The sequence below is a fragment of the Alosa sapidissima genome, chromosome 8, assembly GCF_018492685.1.
Source record: "Alosa sapidissima isolate fAloSap1 chromosome 8, fAloSap1.pri, whole genome shotgun sequence".
Taxonomy (NCBI): Eukaryota; Metazoa; Chordata; class Actinopteri; order Clupeiformes; family Clupeidae; genus Alosa; species Alosa sapidissima.
The window spans coordinates 23,114,682-23,133,232 of NC_055964.1; the positions used below are offsets into that span (position 1 = coordinate 23,114,682).

The window sequence follows — 18,551 nt, forward strand, 5'->3', positions numbered from 1 at the left end:
CACTGGCCTCTAGCTCTCCTTAATCTTTAAAACTGATAAAAAAAAAAAAAAAAATGAAGCGCTTGCCAATCTCTAGAGTACTGAACAATTTACAGGATTAATTTGATTCCTTGGCCAAGAATGTTTTTGGATAGCCCTGGCCAGTTTTTCCAAACAACAAACCTGCTTATCTGACTCTTTCCTTGCTGCTCCTGGAGCCAAGTCCCAAGTCTATGATCACATTTTCACACCACTCTCCACCTAAGCCCATCCCGAGTTATGCCACACATCTCCACACCACAGGCTCTTAACTCTCGTTAAGTAAAGAAGGCCCCAAAAATGTGAAAAATCATTATCTCTGCTGGGAAAATTGTTCAAAAAGTGTCTCCACTCATAAATTTCATGCCGTTCTGCGGTTTTGCTTGATGACATATCACATTTCAGAGTTTCAAAGTAATTTCAGAAATTGCATAAGACTGAACTAATCTCTAACGTCTGTTAGACACAGTAAATTTGCAGAAGGCATGCAGACTCCACCCGACATACATTGTGTTGGAGAAAAAAATGGAATACCAAGGGAAGAGGCAGAAGCTCAGCACGAAATGCCATTTAAGGTTTATTGTGATATCTGATAGTTTACAATACAGTGAAAAACAGACATATGTGACATTTTACTAGGACAGAATGCAAAGCAATGTAATCAAGTAAAAAGAAAAAAGCATATTTTTTTGCTTTTTGAAGAAAAAAAAAACAGGCACGACTTAATAGAGCCATTATAAATACAACATGCTTTAGACCTTATATTTTAACAGTCCTAAGAAAATAATTCTTCAAACTTACAATCTTTACCTTTGCATACCTATGATGCCTTAGACTAATGTCTTTAGTGACATCCTATAGATGAACATTTCTTTGAAACAATAAAGAAGATTGAAGCCAGTGTCACCAAAAGAAATAGCTTGGGATAAACAATCTCTTTTGGCAGCCAACGACAAAGATCTACCTCCTGATGCTGCCGTGGGAAGAAAATAAAAACAGTTTGTTTAGATTAGAATACACATTTCATAACCTTACACATCTATTCAGAATGTCACACTTGGTAAACGAGAGGCCACAGCATGTTTGTTTGTTAGTTGTTGTTTTTTTTGGTTTTTCCAAGTGTATCCAGCAGTGTGAGATTCTTGATAGTGAATGTATTTCAGGAGCATGGACTTGTTCACCCATTAGAAGTCTCCATAGAGCACAGTAAATTATTTGGTGTGCACTTACAGTGACACTGGCCTCAGCAAATGTACGTTTTTATTTGTTTTTGTTTACAGTCTTTAGGGAAATCTTGTGAGAAACGGTCTTGGTCGATGTTCTCCTGGGAATCGGCAGGAGAATCCAGCTCACCCCACCCTTCAGTCAACACTATAACATGACCAGCCGACTGCACTTCTACTAGGCTTTCGCCAAAGGGTACAACTTAAAGTAAAAAGAGGAAAACAAAAACACACACACACACACAAACAACAAACAAAATCGCCTTGTAAAAATGCTCCAGAAGCCAGGCTTCTATAGTATGCCACTGTGCTTCGAGAGCACTTACTGACTACTCAGTGTGACAGCACATATGACAACGAGATCGAACACAGAAGTGAAATGAAAAGAAAAGGAAAAGCAAGTCAGTGGCTACAAAAATGGAAATCAAACCGAGGGGAAAGTAACAAAACACACACACACACACACACATACACTCACACTAAGACATACACACATACAAACGTACACATAAAGCCAGAGGTACGTGAACAAAAGTGCTTCAAGTCGGGGAAGTAAAAGGAACTAACCCAGTAGAAATATGTATAAAACCTTAAATATGTTACTTTATGTACAAAACTGTAACAGGGACAATGTCTTGTCTGTAAGTTTTTTTTTCAAGTAGGATACCACTACACCTATATTGTTTGCATTGTCTTTGTTTTGACTGATTAAAAGGTCATGTGACCTGACTGACCTGGACAATGAACACTGAAGCGTCCACTGCTGATTTTCCACCGTCCCCACACCTCACTATTTAACTACCTGCTCGGAGTCACTCTCAATACAGGCCTACGGGAAACTACCCCAACCTTTTTCAATGGAAGGAGAATATGCCCCAACCCCCCCTCCCCATTAATGTCCCACTACAACTAAACTCTGAGGAATACAACCCTTTAAATCATAGTAACTCTCATAACTTTGTCAGGTAGACTTATGAAAAAATAGTAGATGATTTGTTTTCAATAGTCTCTCTAATTGGATATAGTTCTGTGAGGTTGAAGCTGTGAAGCTTGTTTTATTTTATGTATATATATATTTTTTTCAAGATTAATTTTCTGCCCATGTGGGCTACCGTAGATGTGCTGGGTTCATCGAGTCATGCACTGCACAACAGAGGAGAGAGGGAGGTTTTTTTTTCTTTTTGAAGAGGCACATGATTCATGCTGCTTAGAGGCAAAGACATGGAAACATCTAGAAACAACATGGCCATTCGTATGCTCTCGGACAGCGGTAAAGTGCAGAAGATCAAAAGTGAAAGCGTGTGGGATTGCATCTCTCTAGCAGCAGCAAAATATATTGCAAAAAAAAATAAAAAAATCAAATAAAACCATGATTTCATATCCATCAAAAAGGTGAGGGTAGCTTTGAGTCATGCATCTATCCATGTGCAGAGCGGAGAGGTGAATCAAAAAACTACTAGTGTCTTTAGAGAAACTGTGTCGGATCAACAGGAAAGCAAAAAAAAAATATAGAAAAGAAAAAGAAAAATTTTGCCTTTGCCGTCACGTAATACTCTGAAAGGAAGGAGGAACAAAGAGGAAGGTCGACGCAATGGGTAGATGATGATGCCTGCAATCATCCAGCCCTGCGCTGCATTCAAAGCATCTTATACAATCATTCAATCATCAATGAGAAAAAGGCCATAAAAAGACAGACAGACAAGACTTTTGCCTCTAAACTCATGAACAAGGCCTCCGCAAAGTGCAAACAAAGTTATCTGCATTCAAGTATGCGATAATGTAATGCGCAAACAAATACACAGTATGCATGAGCATGTCCACACCTGTATGCGGGAGTATGTCACGTCTGCATACAGATGAACATACACATGGATAGGATTATTCTGCTGTAACGTTACTGTAACGTTCCTGGAACGGTTAGGCTACACTACGACACATTTGGCATGGTTGAGGAAGGGAACAAAAAACAGTTTTTTTGAGTAACACGGACATTCTACTCACGGCTTGACAAAAGAATCAAAAGTTTCCCCTACTGTCCAGTGCATTCAATTTGCTTTGATCTCTTTTTTTCTGTTTTAAATCCTATTTTTTCCACATTTAGTACTGCTGCAAAATGGGACCAGCCACACAATGCCACGTAATAAAAAAAAAAAAAAAAAGACACAAATGTAAAATTAAACAAAAGCACCAGGAACTGCGACCGATGCTTGACAGGGTGAGAGGGGCCATCCTGGTACCTGGGATGGGAAGGTCCCAGTGATTGCATGGTGAAGTCATCGGAGAAGGAGGAACAGGAGGGGTTGGGAACAAACCACAACACGACAGATAAACACAGGGATGTCAGAGACACAAACACAACGTCATGCCACTGCCAATGCCGCCAATCTCCCCGAAAATAAAAGTAATATCAAACAGAAAATAAAAAAAGGAAAACAAAACTCAGAACTGCTACATGTCCAATCCCAACTCCAGCCACCCCCACCCCCCCCCCAAAGTCAATCCCCAACCCCTACCCCAATTACACAGCAAAGAAAAAGCATGCTTAGGAGGAGGAGGTGAGAACACCTGACACAAGAGGAGAGAAATGCTAACCAGTAACATCAGTCTGCCATCAGATAAAAGATTCCCGCAAAAAAGAAAGAGCGTCAATGAAAACAACAACAACAACAACACCAAAACAAAAATGGACATGAAAAGCTAACAACATGTAACACCTTGTCCCAGGTTCATGTCCAAAAAGAAAAGAAGCGTCTTCTGAGCACGGTTTGCCTGTTCTCACACTTAGCAGTACACATGTAGTTTAAAGCACAACAAACCTGTAGAGGAGGAGAACAACGAAAGAGGCTCTTGTCCACCCACAGACCATACAAAGAGAGAGCATGGATGTCACTTCGACAAAAGTTTATGTGACCACAAATGGAGGTTGGAGGGAGGAGGAGAGGGGGGAAGAGTCTCCTTGTGTCTCTCGCTCGCTCTCTCCTTCCTTCTCGCTCGCTCGCTCTCTCTCTCACTCAATATCCCTTACTCTTTTGCCATGTCCCTGCTATAGAGCTTCAAAACAGGCCAGAGGCCGTGGGAGACTGGGGGGGGAGGGGGGTGTTGTTGTATCTGTTGTTGAGAGAGGAGAGGCAAGAAAGTGGCAGAGGGGGGGGGGGGGGGGGTCGTCAAGTCAGTGTTGTGGTGTGTCGCCCTGTGAAGTCCGATGCAGGGCCACCCGCCAAAAAAAGGTCACAAAACAAGGGAGTAGAGAAGATCCTGAGGGGTCACTCCCAGCCATTGTCCTTGATCATGTGGGCCAGCTCGATGATGAACTTGCCCTCCTTGTACTTCTGACTGCTCTCGAACGCGTGCTCCTGTGGAGGGACAAAACACCAGACGTGAGGAAACATGGTCCCCAAATCAGCTGACCAACACCACAACAATCAGCTGCTTGTATGGTTGTCCTTGTCACATTTGAAAAGTTACATATGTACAGATAGTGCATTTGACTTCCTTGCAGGAACTGAGCTACAATAGCAACATGGATGCAGAACCACACAGAGCCCTCCAAAATGGAACACATAATTGATAACCATACGTCAGCACGCACAAATTACATTCTGCACCATTTGTGTTGGGACCCGAGAGTGGCGTGAGAAAAATCTGTCCCTGGGACAAACCTCAACTCCCCCGTCCAATAGTAATCTCTCAATTACCTGACAGACGTTCCTCTTAAGCGCCTGACATTTAAATCAGAGAGAGTGAGAGAGAGAGAGAGACTGGAGGTCCCTGGAGAAACAGGTCCGACTGCATCCTGGAACGAATGCCTCCCTCTGCAATTACTCTGATGGAACAGAATGACTCATCCAGTCCTTCTCTCTCTCTCTCTCCCTCTCCCTCTCCCTCTCCCTCTCCCTCTCCCTCTCTGAATATCTCTGTCTCAGTGCACATTAAAGGAAACCAAACTTCCATTCGCCTTTCATTTCTCAGCGGCTACAAAAAGGACCTGGCTGAACCGGCAAGTGCTTCCCCTTTACTCATTTAAGGGTGACTGTAAAGTGCTGTTAAGAGACACCAGTGCCAAATGTGCAAGTAATGTGAACACAAAGCGCTAAGATATCAATTAGCATCAAGCCGGAAGCAGGTGGTTCCTCGATGTGCTTCGGAGGTGAAAGATGTGTTGGATCTGTCGATAAGAACCAAACCCATGCTGGTCTTAGTAATCACAGATGAAATTCTAAACCTGGCCATTCAAAGGCAGCTGCGTCTCTTTTTTGCAATGAGAACTTTCTCTGTGGGCAAATGCCATTTTAGGCCCTCGCACAGTGCTCCAGTAGCCCTGACCATGGCTCAGTAACCAGATAGCCTGATCATAAATAAGTAACCCTGGAATAGGGTGTCGGGATGAGCAAACAGCAGCAACCACAGCAACAGTCCAAACACTAGCTTCACGACCACAACAATACACACAACTCCAACAGTCAAAACACTGGTGGCAACCATGCCGCAGTAGGTCCAAAAGCCTGGGTGAAAGATCCAGCATTAGCACTGCTACAGTGACGAGTGATCTACCTAATGGCCCTATAAAAAGTCCATTCTCATGTTTTGGCCAAATGGATATAAGCTAACAGGGTATTGCTATTATCGTTAGTCATGACTGGCCTCATAATAGGCCTTACAGTGCGGTTTTAGGATACAAAAATAAAGGCCACCCGGACTTTATTAGCCCACTAGAGTAGTGACCCTAGTCCAAATCATTACTGCATACCAGTGCAGACGCTGAGAGGGGGATGACACAGACAAGTCCAAACAAGTCTCTCTACAGCTGCTTGTCTACATGTTTGTGTTAATTTTAACACCGTTAACACCGGTACTAAGGCCAATCGTAATGTTAGTCTTTGTCTAGTTACTGTCTTCATGACCAAAAATAACAATGCATCCAAATGTTTGACAGCAAAACATTCTGGTGTGTTTACTTACGTATTTCCAGCCCAGAGTGGTTTTGCAGTTTTCACAGTAGATGTCTGCTACGGCATGTAAACCTGTAAGAAGAACCCGCTCCTCGGCAGGGCCGCAGCCCACGTTCACTCTGCAGGGGAGAAGGAGAGAGGAGCATCTGTAAACACCATGGAGTCCAACCACCAATGGCAAACACACACACACACGCCAGTTAGACTCCAGTCAGCTGATGTAAACATTGACTGCAAGAGGCTGTGGAGCTCAGTGGCTAAGAAACGCAGTGGCGTGGGGAAGAGAGCGCTTTCACTAGTCTGCAAGACACACTGAACTTTAAAGGAATTATCCGGAGTAAAATGCACTTTAGATCAATTCACGGATGATTGGGAGTACATACGTTGAGTTGACATCAAATTCATGTCATTCGGATGTGTTTTGAGAAAGTTCGATTTTACCGTTTTTAGTCAAAACTCGTTAGCCTGGAAGTGACCAGGGCAAGTCATTTCGCTGCTACAAAACGCTATTTTTATACCTCTTCTACAGTTCCAAACAACATTACACTTACGTGGTAGTGAGTAGAGGGTCCCTAAAGCCAAACCGAAGTATCCTGAGGTCTTTATGTGGTCGGATAGAGAGTCCAGAATGAATTTCATCAAGCCAGTACCTTTCCGGAAATGTTGCTGCTGCAGCTGGCGTCTTTAGGGAAAAGTCCATAGGAGTCGATTGCCGAGTGTGGAGTAACACGCTCTGGAAATTCACAATTTCGTTGCCGTTTTTTTAAAAAAAAAAAAAAACATAGTCCAGTATTTCTTTCGAAATTGAAATGAAGTTGTATGGACTGGACCATTTTTTTTTTTTTTTTTTTTTAAACGGCGACGAAATTGTGAATTTCCAGAGCGTGTTACTCCACACTCGGCAATCGACTCCTACGGACTTTCCCCTAAAGACGCCAGCTGCAGCAGCAACATTTCCAGAAAGGTACTGGCTTGATGAAATTCATTCTGGACTCTCTATCCGACCACATAAAGACCTCGGGATACTTCGGTTTGGCTTTAGGGACCCTCTACTCACTACCACGTAAGTGTAATGTTGTTTGGAACTGTAGAAGAGGTATAAAAATAGCGTTTTGTAGCGGCGAAATGACTTGCCCTGGTCACTTCCAGGCTAACGAGTTTTGACTAAAAACGGTAAAATAGAACTTTCTCAAAAAACATCCGAATGACATGATTGTGATGTCAACTCAACGTATGTACTCCCAATCATCCGTAAATTGATCTAAAGTGCATTTTACTCCGGATAATTCCTTTAATGCTTGAGCAACGACGACATGCGAATGAAATGTGACACTCTGACATGCCATCCATAAAAATGGCAACACAAGTGAGCTAACTACTGTTGACAGCATTTCGCCCAAGACCCCCATGTGGCTCCTCCTGAGCGGCTTTTCATGGTTCTATTGTTTGTGTGTGGGAGGAATATTTCTGACTGTGAAATTGATGGTCACGATTTCCATGCTTTGTCAAGCTGGCATTTCAAAGGCCATCTAGCACTGTCATCTGTCGCAGCATGACTTCACTGTCAAGTCACTTATGCAGGCCAACAAAAAACGTGTCACTTTGGATGCTGCAGTAAAGTGATGGACAGATGATCCACTGATGCCAATCCAATCTGTATGGAGATCAGTGATCAGTGTCATAAAAAAAGAATGGGAGCGAAGGCTACTCTTTAAGTACTGGAAGCCGCTGAGACAAGTTTGTCCTCGGATCCAGCCAATTCCAGGCCTGTAAACACATGTATGAAAAGCAGCTGTGGGGGAGAGCTCGCCATTTGTGTTTGTGTTTACTGTGTTTGTGTTTACTGTGTTTGTGTATGAGTGTTGTGCCATGGCCAGATGCCATCTTGGAATAGAAACACGCCTCCTAACAGCTGGTCTTGGTCATAACAAAAACAGTCCTGTTCTGAAGCGGCAATTGACGTGATGGAGAGAAATCTGGGGGAGTGCAAGATACTCACACAGAGTTGAAGAGGTAGGCTCGTCCCTGACTGCCTTGGAATGACTGTGGAGGAGAGAGGGGGGGGGGGGGGGGTGAGTGATCATATAGACACATATAGACAACAGAGTTTGGCAAGGATCCTGCAAGACAGCCACGTGCATGAGAACACACGGCTCCCCAGAGGAATGCTCACATGTGCACTCCTCTGCTTCGCTACCTCATGTCTTTCACATACAAGGAAGGGGAGGGGGGGGGGGGGTTAGAAACCAAAAAAGAAGGGAGGTAAGAGGTGGTACTGCTGAAAACTCCCTTGAAGCTGAGTCTTTGGCTTAAGGGCAAGGGGTGTGTGTGTGTGTGTGTGTGTGTGTGTGTCGTTTCTTGTTACTCAGGGGCTCACAATGAAGAAACAGTATAGGCACAAGCTAATGAAAGCACAAAAGAACCATGTAGCTGAGACCAGTCAGCCTGCTTTCCCCCTGTTAGCACTGGTGACTTTAAAAAGAGCAGAGCAGAGCAGGCTGACAGCATTAGCCTTATATCCCCCCCCCCCCCCCCCCCCAATTACAGTGTCTAAGGATGGATCATGTAGGTCAGAGGAGATTGACACTTTGCAGCTTGCGCCACACAACAGAGGTAATTTCATTTGACTTCCTATATTTACAGTTTAGCTGACCTTTTCCACAAAACTCTTGACTAGCTCATTGCTGAGCCATCCTGATTAGCATACTGGTGAACCACACTGAATGGGTTAGCATATTGGTGTATCATAATGACTAGCTTATTGTTAAAAAACAATGACATGCATGTTAGTGAACCACTCTGAATTGATCAGCATATTGGTGAGCCATACTGACTGTTGTATTGCTAAAAGACTGAATAATAATTCATTGTTGAACCACTCTGACTAGAATAGGTGTTAAAATAAGGTCCTGGAGTGAAACCAGGAAGTTTTGTGATCACATTCAATGTGAGCGTCATAAGGCTTCTCACAGCCGTCTGCTTTCGATACAGCGTTGAAAACATCGCAAGACTTCATGTTTTTGGCAGTCACTGAATGCACAACCTCTGTCTATGCGTGTCAGCTGTTCCCACAGTCATCATAAACTTTGGCTTTAGTCATGGCTGCCACGGCAATGTTCACACAGAACAGTGGTCCTCTACAGAGAGCGTTCAGTCTGTGTTTATGCTGTGTGCGCTCCAGCCAGAGGGTGCAAATGCTCCTCATTAGTCATTAGTCACAGACGTCACTGGTTACACTGATCTGCCCTGATTCAGTGCTACCTGGAAGAGTGCAGTGCAAAAACTGATTTTGATCATCTGAAAAAGGGTGTTGGTGAGAGTGAAGGTTGGTGAGGTTTAGTTACTTCAGGTTTTCAGTCTGAATCATCATGCGTCATAATCACATCACACACAAACACCTTGGCTCTGCATAGTGTACGTGCAAAAACAGACACAAAAGTCTGCGTGTGTGAAAGGGTGTCTGTATCTTTTTCTTGTTGTTGTTGTTGTTGTTGTTGTTGTTGTGTAGCCACTGGCCTGTCTGCCCCTTGTGGCCGCCTGTCATCCTCGGTCAAGAGCAGCGGGACAGACAGCGACCAATCGGCTTTTCTTTTTCCATCACTAAAGTCCCCTTGAGGCCCCGGGTCTAATGCAGGCTAATACAGCCACCAGCTGCTCCGCAGACTCTTCTGCTGGACTTAGCAGGAGCCAGCCAGGCGCAAACCCAGCCGCTAACCCAGCCGCACACACCCGGCCTCAGCAACCCCTCCGCAGCTCGGCGAGCGCTGGTAAACCAAAGGGGGGAATATAGATCCTTCATAAAGATGCCAGCGCCAGGGGACCAAGTTCCCCTTTTATTCCCCCTGTGTGCTGAATGAATCCCATTTGCAACCTCAGCCTCTACTGCCTATTTTTGTCCAGCCGAGAGACAGAGACAAGGGGGGGGGCATCACACTGTTGGATTTTATTATGGACAAGCTCCCTGACACAATTGTGTTAGCAACTGGCCAAAGGAAAGTGTGTCATTTACGGTAAACTGACACTGAGGAAGACCGAGGAGGAGCCAAGTCTAAAGCTGTCTAAAGCTACCTGGCCTTTAGCCAAGTAAATTAGTCCATTTCACAGCATACAGCAGGTAAAGAAAAAAGATCTGATAATACAAGATTCTCAGCCATCACCCAATTATTCAATTATAATGAGAGCCAGAAAAGATTAAAGTATTCATAATTAACGATGGCAGGAAACGAATCTACTGTATGTCATAGCTTTAGAGGTTTACCGTGCAGGTGCTTGGTTTTAATAGGCTTAATTCAGGTCATTCGGCTGCACAGAGAGAAGACAGCAATCAGCTACATGTACTTTTTCTTTTAGGTGGTTTGGCAAATGGGCCGTTTGAACGGATATGTGACTCACATAACTCTGCAGGTTACCCTGCGTTCCGAGTTCAGCTTCATGGAAATGTTTGGGAATGTGTTGTATTGAACACCAGCATGCCAGCACAGCCGTTGGCAAAACAGATTTAAGACCTTAATGGCAGCCAGTCATCCTGTTTCCAGACTGTCAGGGCGGCGATTCGGGGCAGAGAAGTTCATGATTACACTGCCTATAAACAGGATGCCTGTTAGTCATTTTGGGTAATAATTCAACCGCCACTGCTGGTCAGGCTGCCTCCCATACCCAGCACACTGCATATGGGCAAGCGCTATCTTAGTAGCATAAACAGGCGGTGATTGTAATGACTTCTCCTCAAATGAGCTGATTTGATTGCACTGCCCCCACAAGCACAGAGTACAGGAACAGCACTGACCCCCCCCCCCCCCCCCCATCACAATTAGCTGTAATTGATGTAATTACACCAGTGCAACAGTAACAGTCTTTGACTTTGTCCAGCTGACCTGAATTTTCCCTGGGGATCAATAAAGCATCTATCTATCTATCTATCTATCTATCTATCTATCTATTTCAGTGTATTTCATTACTTTTGGAGGCAGGTTGCGGGGATTAAAAGTTTCTCAGTGACTTCAGTACTTCAAATTGAGTTGTACCCTGGAACACCAGACTTTCAGGGGACAAAACCATGAGGAGATTGTATGACATATTTGTCATCCTCGCCTCCCAGTCTAGAGACCCTCTGGGAAAACTCAGGGGAGGTAATGTTTTGCTAAAGTTCTTACATTCACCCAAGCAAAGCATTCCTTCACAAAACATTGGGCCTGGCATTAAGACAAAGGGCTATTCTTTCAAATGGATTCATAATCTTCATTTATGTGTCGTTTGGGAGCTTACGAAAGACCAGCTGATTGCTGATGTCAAAAAATTATTCCCTTGTCAGAAGTGTAAAATTTCTCATCTAAACAAAGATGTCAGCCCATGCACCGTTACAGACGGTCGGCCTCTTAAGAAGGCTTGCGCAACGAGTGTGTGATTTCAGAGACGACGCTGGACTCTGGCTGGCCAGTGGAGGATCTGCATAGCTGAGGTGAAAGTCACATAGCTGTCTGGAGTGCGTGACTATGACTCCCCCATTACCTGAGGATGACATGCTGCATTGCAGCCTCTGATCAGCGGTTCAAAACTAAAAAAAGCATGCACACACTCTGCCATGGCGAACGTTTGATGCTGCTCCAACGGACCAGCATTGGAAACAGGCATTTCTTAAGCCAATGCTGAATTGCTAATCCCCTTTTTTTATGCCTCTCCAATTTTTTTGGCAGACGCTGACATCACAGCGTAGGAATTGTGAAACCTCTCTTCCAACCGAGGCGGGCTGGCACACTTCTGTGAATTGTCCCTTTTTTCCTTTAATGCTTAGAGACACTTCGAAGTCTTCTAAGAAAACATGTTTACAAGTGTGGCATGCATTGCTCAACATCAGACAAACTTTGCTACTTAAATGAGGCCATGACACAGTAACCTGCCTCCGGCAGCCTAATTGGTAATCTAGAGGCTTCTAACAGAGGAGGAAGCTCACATTCTGAGGAGCAAGCGTCTACAAAGCCGTGACCGGCAATCGGCTCCTGATGGGACAATAGGATTGGCTTTGTGCAACCACTTTCATCAACACCTTCCGCTTGACGTTATGGTTGACGGTAGCGAGCGCTGGTTCTGTTGGGCTAATCCTTGCCCTCAAAGTCTCAAGACACAGACCCAATCAACATCAATGACAGGCTTAAAATAATAACAGGCTTGCTTGCAAAGAGGATAAAACATTAATGATCAATTCCTTTTTGTATACTGTTAGTTGCTCACATTATTTAATGATTATTCATTTCAATGACTTAATTATTTTACACAATTATGCAGGAGAGCCTACTGCTAGAGACGAGAGGGACTTTTGCCATCTCCTCGACCAGTGACATAATCAGCTTATGGATGAAGCCAGGCTGAGCACGCAGCCACAAAGCACAAGTTCTGAGACTCAAGTCATACAGAGATTTTCCAGACTTTCCACTAGCTTTGCAAGAAAAATGGGGGCATATAAAGTGCCTCTGTCGAATGGCAAGTCCTTCCCAAATACCTTCTCAAAAGGGAAGGCCATGTGTGCGCACAGGTGAAGGGTGTTCGATCCTCTGCTGGGGTACAGTGGCAGAGTACTGCTGCCCAACTCAGGGACAATCCAATTATTCTCAGGAATGCCACCAGACATTAATGCTATTTGCGGTCTCACCCTGAGGCACTGGTTCAGTAAACCATGACATGGAAATGACTTTGTATATATTTCCTGGTTTTGCTTAACTGCAAGAATACCCCTGGTAACAACACTTGGGCCTCCTCCAGATCACAACAGTGTATTCGGCCAAAGGAAAAACTCCACAATACAAGGCGCCTATTATTTGGGGAACAGAGTGTTTTGTTGGAAAGGGTTCTTTTCAGATGTTGGGAGAGATCTTCGGCAGAGCTTCTCTAACTAACTTTGTGGTTCAGTTTACTTGCATCCTCAGGGTTAGTTGTCTGGTAAGGGCAAATAAACAACATGCAAATACTTAATTATCCTACAGAGCAGGCATGCATTAGCCACAGCCACATGGTTGTATTCATTTAGACTTGTCTTGCAACATTCTGTTCCCTGACTTGCTAAAAAGCATGCCACAGCATGCCACAACACAAAAAAAGAGAAACCTGAAAACACTTCACACCACCTAGATTAATAGCATGTTCTGAGATGTGCTACTGCCAATTAACATAATTCCCTAAAGGCCTACTCAATGAATGCATTTCCTTTATTTTTTAATTTTTTTTGATACTTTTGATTCTTTGCATACTTGTTTTTATACTTAATAAATAAAAGTGAACTTTTATGTAATTGTTGTGAATGGATGTCAGGTAACCTAGAAACAATTCTATGAAGTATTTCCAAAAGCAGTATAATGAGCAACTGCCAGGACCAATCCACCACATTATCAGGTAAGCAAAAGGCTCTTCTAAAAGGTTGAGTCAATCAAGCTCCTTGAAATGAAGAAACCAGTTTTACATGACAACGTTGAAACTTAGTATCAAATATGTAAACAAACCACAAGTTTTCTTTGTCAGTTTACTATACAAACCAGGATAAGTACTATCTACCTAACATTGGGATGTGGTTGTCGTTACATAATATGGCAATCACAACAAGACATTAGCGGAGTGATATTGCTGTACGTTTCACGGTGTAAGACATGGCACTCTGTGTTTGTGCTGCATGCTGTGTCTGAGGTTCATTACAAGAGCAATTTGCTTGGTTCTTGATGTGTTTTCAGCTGAGCACAGAACAAGGAAGTTTGAGGTTAACCATGGCTATATCTTCCGTCTTCTCACTTTTGCTGCTTGAGATTGTTATACCTAGTTCTGTGTAATTAGATCATGGATTCTAAATCCTGGAAGAACTGGTGTGAAAACACCAATAGCTGTACATTTAAAACTGACATAGGACAATTTTTTTGAGAATTGTCAAAAAAGGAAGGGCCTTGCAGGTGTGTGCATGCATGTATGGTTGTGTGCGTGCTCTTATGTTTTGCTTACTTTTGAGATTAGCTCATCATGGTTGGCTAGGTGAGCTCGGCAGTGGATGCAGCTGTATGTCCGATGACAGTTGGGCAGGTATGCCTGGAACGTCTTGGACTTGGTCATCTTCACCATCTCACTCTCGTGCTGCTCTTCGTTGGGTTCAGGACTGGCGCTGGATGAGTTGCAACTCTGCTGGACTTGCTGACAGAAGAAACACTGGAAGATGCAAGCAAAAGCCGTCGTTGTTCTGGAGTGGGTGTGTGGCACGTTCCACACAAACACCACAGGAGAAATAGCAACCTAGAGGAGAGAAGTCACAAGGATGCAACCAGTTAGGTGACACATTTCGTTGGATTAAACTGAACCCTAGCCTTCCTTAAATCTGCCCCTACTTGTACTCCCTACTTGTAGTATATAACTAATCCCAAATAAGGCCTACATTCAGGCCATCTCACTAATGACTCCTAAATGACTCTTAATGAGTACCCCCCTCTCCCCACACACACATCAGTGAACACACCTTCAGCCCAAAGATTTATTTAACTCTAATTTCTTCAATATAACATTATATTAAATAAGTTCAATGTCTTGTGGAAACGTTGTTTTCTAAACGGCATAATGCAATCTCACTAAAGGCATAGTCCTACTTTGTGGTTATGCCCACAACTGAGTACCATTGGTAATAATAATAAAATAATAACAATTGATTTAACTGTTCTGATAGGTGCTTGTGATAAAACGTTTACTACGGTGATGTTTTTCAAGTGCCTAACTTGATGCAGGAACTGAGGCCAGAGCACGTTGGTAGTTACACAAGCTGACTTCCGCATTAGAACAGGAAACTTAAAGCGCAAGTCGCGCGCTCACAATTGCGAGTGCAACAAAAAAATGTTGAAGCCGCGCAACAATTTCCTCTATGCATTTCCAACAATATGTTCAGGTTCGTGTCATGCTTCCTGAGTGAAACATATTCCAGTGAGAGTGTCTGCTCTCTGATTCTACAAAATAGATTACAGAAGGAGAGGCTTCATTGTGTAAGAATAGAGAGAGGTAGGATTTGTGTTAATAGCTCCCTCATTTTTGTCCAGCTGGTCTATTTCGACGGTTCAAAAGCACATTAACTGCAATTCCAATGTGTTACACGAGTTCGCAGTTGATAAACCAGGCCCGAGCCACGACCACATCAAAAGAACACAGCTATCGCTACTTCATTACTGCAGGAAGTTCATATTTCTACGACACAGACGCCAGTATTAGCCTACTTCTGCTCCGTTTATAGCACCGGTCAGATAACATTACAAACTGTTATTTACCAAGTCCACCGTGCATTTAGCGTGACGGTACATGAGGAAGTTGTGGGAAGAAAAAAACGCAAATTTTGTTTGTCGAGGCTAGAAGTCCATTCCTGCCATGTGTTGCTGAACAAAGGAGGCTAAACGTGCGTGTTAACCTGGGATCGATTCTAGCCAACAGGAAGCGTGGCCCAAGGATAAAGCTAATCTTGAGCAAATCTGGGGAGTGCAACTGTCGGATTAAGGGTAAATTAAAGGGAATAATGCAGATTATAAATCCTGTTTTGCAATAACTCCGATAGGACATAACTTGATCAAACAAAAATCCAAGGAAAAATGTAATGTGCAACTATATGCATTGAAACATTACCAGAAACACGGAATAAATGTTTTCTTTGCCTTTTATACAGGGTTACGCATTAAAATGTTACACGTGGTTGAACTGCCAATCTATACAAATTCCTAAAACGGCTGCTTTTTGTCATTTTGCTGCCAGGCACAAATCAATTGTCTAGAGCTCTTCGAGTCACAACAAAGGAAAGCATGTGGTGATCTGCCTCAGAGTGGCCAGCATAGCACCACCACCGCATGCGGGCTAATGCATTTTCAAAACAATGGGCAACAAAACCAGCCTTTTTCTTTGTTCAACTGAGTAACAACTTCCAATATTGCAACAACTTGCCATTGCCTGTCTAGGCAAGAGTCTGGATGAATTCCATTCTTGCATTTCCACATCACTCGATCATTTAGTTGTGAATCCACTGTCTCATTCCAGCGAATTAATGTGTCATCTAACTTGATATGGTGCACTAGATGTAGCCTGATTTCATTAAGAGAGCTTTCCTAAAATGCACCGACCCAATACGTCAAGTACCTGATCCTGTAACTTTTCTGACGTTACAGATCCATAGAGTGCAATTGGTGTCAATCTAAGTCAACTACTTGTCAAAATTTAATTGTGTTCTATCAAACACCAACTTCTGTTCATGCATTCGTTGTGGATCAACACTCACCACCTGAATTTGATCTCAGAACGAAGCCTATCACATACGTCTTTCGATGTAGTTGATATCAATAGTTTTCATGGCACGACGAAGACAGTGTCACCCCTCAAACATGTCAAATTATAGAAAATGTCCCGAAAAAACATGAATAGATTCTAGCTGACAGTCTTGTGTGCCAGCTATGGTGTGCATTTCTGTCGTCTTTGTTGTAGTCTTTGTGTGCGTGATGGACTAGCCTGGCTGCTTTGGGATGAAAACGTCACTAGAAGGACGGATCAGGGTAATGACTGACAGCACCGCTATCCAATATTCAAGCGAGCAAGGAGGGACTACATTGTAGGTCGACGACACACTCCCGGATGTGTAAATAAATACTAACAATGATCACTAAAAAGTTAATATCCAATAATTTACCGTATGTGACAGTTACTTGAAAAGTGAAATACCCCCCCCCCCCCCCCCCCAGTGACACAAAAAATGATTGCCTACGTCAATCAATTAACTCATTATTATTATTATTATTCAGTGTGAATAAATAATCGAATTTCCTAAATTGATACAATGTCATTGAATTCAGTATGTTGGCAGTAGTATGTTTGATTTCTCAATTTGTTTCAAGAGTCCAGTTCTGACTTCTGAAACAAAAGGATAACCGCCTTCCCCAGTTTATGCGTCATCTATGCCTTATAAATAATGACTTGGTCTCAAATAAACAACGGTCACGTAAGCCATTCTGCAGAATTTTTCTCAATAGATTCCATTGTAGAGAATGATAATGGTGCCTAAAATTAGATTATCAACAACACGACGTTACCAGATCATATCTACATTGGCAGTATAATGTTTTTTATACTGTTTTATATATTAACCGTCTTTGTGAATTGAGGGTGGCCGTAAGTGGTTTTGGGTAGAAGAGGAAGCGTGTCTAGCCATAGCAAGGAGCCTGATGATGTCATATGTTTTCATTTTGCAACCATTCTTATTAGCTAATAACTTGTGATGCATTTGAATCGCACAAGGCGGTGCCCTATCCTGGTTTCTTTTGGCTCTACAGACAACAATAATACACTTTTAAAATGTCGTTTATTAAATAGCACGACTGTTTATGAGCTCATTTGTCTGACTTGCTATCGCCTCCACTACATGGCATGTCGTTCATATGTCAATGTGACCTTTAGAATACTTGCTGATAAAAGGTATGCTCTATTGCATTTAGAGTTGCGCTGATCATTAGCTGCTTTTCAATCAAGACAAATGCTATGCGTTAGGCTACACGCAGTCTCAATTTGGTGCAGCCAACCATGCATTAGGTAATCTGGTACATAACACGCAAGTTCTTGTGAGATAAATAGCAAAGAAAACTGTACCTTTCGGGTGGAAGTGGAGAAAGTATCTTCTCCACGGTAATGTTATCTCTCATTCACAAGCAGTGTGTCCACCACGACTGTGGCAGGCTACGACGATTCTTGAGAGATGCTCCTCACTGTGCTATATTCATTCTTCTGAATTGATTCCGCTTTATTGAATGAGATGGTTGTCTCCTCAGGGTTTCAACGGCGACAGTGAGGGAGTTAGCTGAGCGCTCGCCAAATAAACGAGGCTACATTCAGAATTTGATTTCCCGTTTACTTTATCAGACTGCGCAATGAGTCCGTTATTCCAGTAATTCCAAGAAGGGTCTCGAAATACTAAGAGACGAAATGTCGCTTAACTCAATTCATTTTCCCTGATTGAAACCTACGTAGAACAAAACTTCTTGGTTCCCTTCAAACAACATTAGTCATACATGGCTGCATAAGAAGTGCTCAATGAAAGTAGCAAAGATGTAGGCTAATCGCAACCCATCGACTTGCTCTAAATAAAAGGATGATCAGGATACCTTTCCTAAAGGCAAGATAAACTCAAAAGCCTCATAGGTGTAAAGCCGTTCTATTTAGTGGATAGTCTATACAGTTGACAACTGACGCCGCAATGTTTCATCTTACACTGTCTGCATAAGATACCTTTTGTTTTGACACTGTGGCGTGGCCACAAATATCATCGAACGCAGTATGAAAAAATAAGCAGATATTGACGACATTTCCCTCTACAGTATAGAGACCA

At 43.0% G+C, this 18,551-nt stretch overlaps 1 protein-coding gene across 3 annotated transcripts; it reads right to left on the bottom strand.

The window, feature by feature from the left end:
- Positions 1 to 571: 571 nt before the first annotated feature.
- Positions 572 to 18,551, bottom strand: ypel1 (yippee-like 1). 3 transcript variants are annotated; one of them, XM_042099887.1, is made up of 5 exons: positions 17,816 to 18,551; positions 14,168 to 14,452; positions 8,190 to 8,233; positions 6,201 to 6,309; positions 572 to 4,594 (listed from the first exon to the last, which is right to left on the bottom strand). In XM_042099887.1, exons 2-5 carry the CDS (start codon positions 14,282 to 14,284, stop codon positions 4,505 to 4,507), a joined length of 360 nt encoding a protein of 119 aa, XP_041955821.1. In that variant the 5' UTR covers positions 14,285 to 14,452; positions 17,816 to 18,551; the 3' UTR covers positions 572 to 4,504. The 3 variants fall into 3 exon arrangements, with proteins under 3 accessions (XP_041955821.1, XP_041955822.1, XP_041955820.1); XM_042099888.1 differs by lacking the exon at positions 17,816 to 18,551 and adding an exon at positions 16,496 to 16,690; XM_042099886.1 differs by lacking the exon at positions 17,816 to 18,551 and adding an exon at positions 16,458 to 16,688.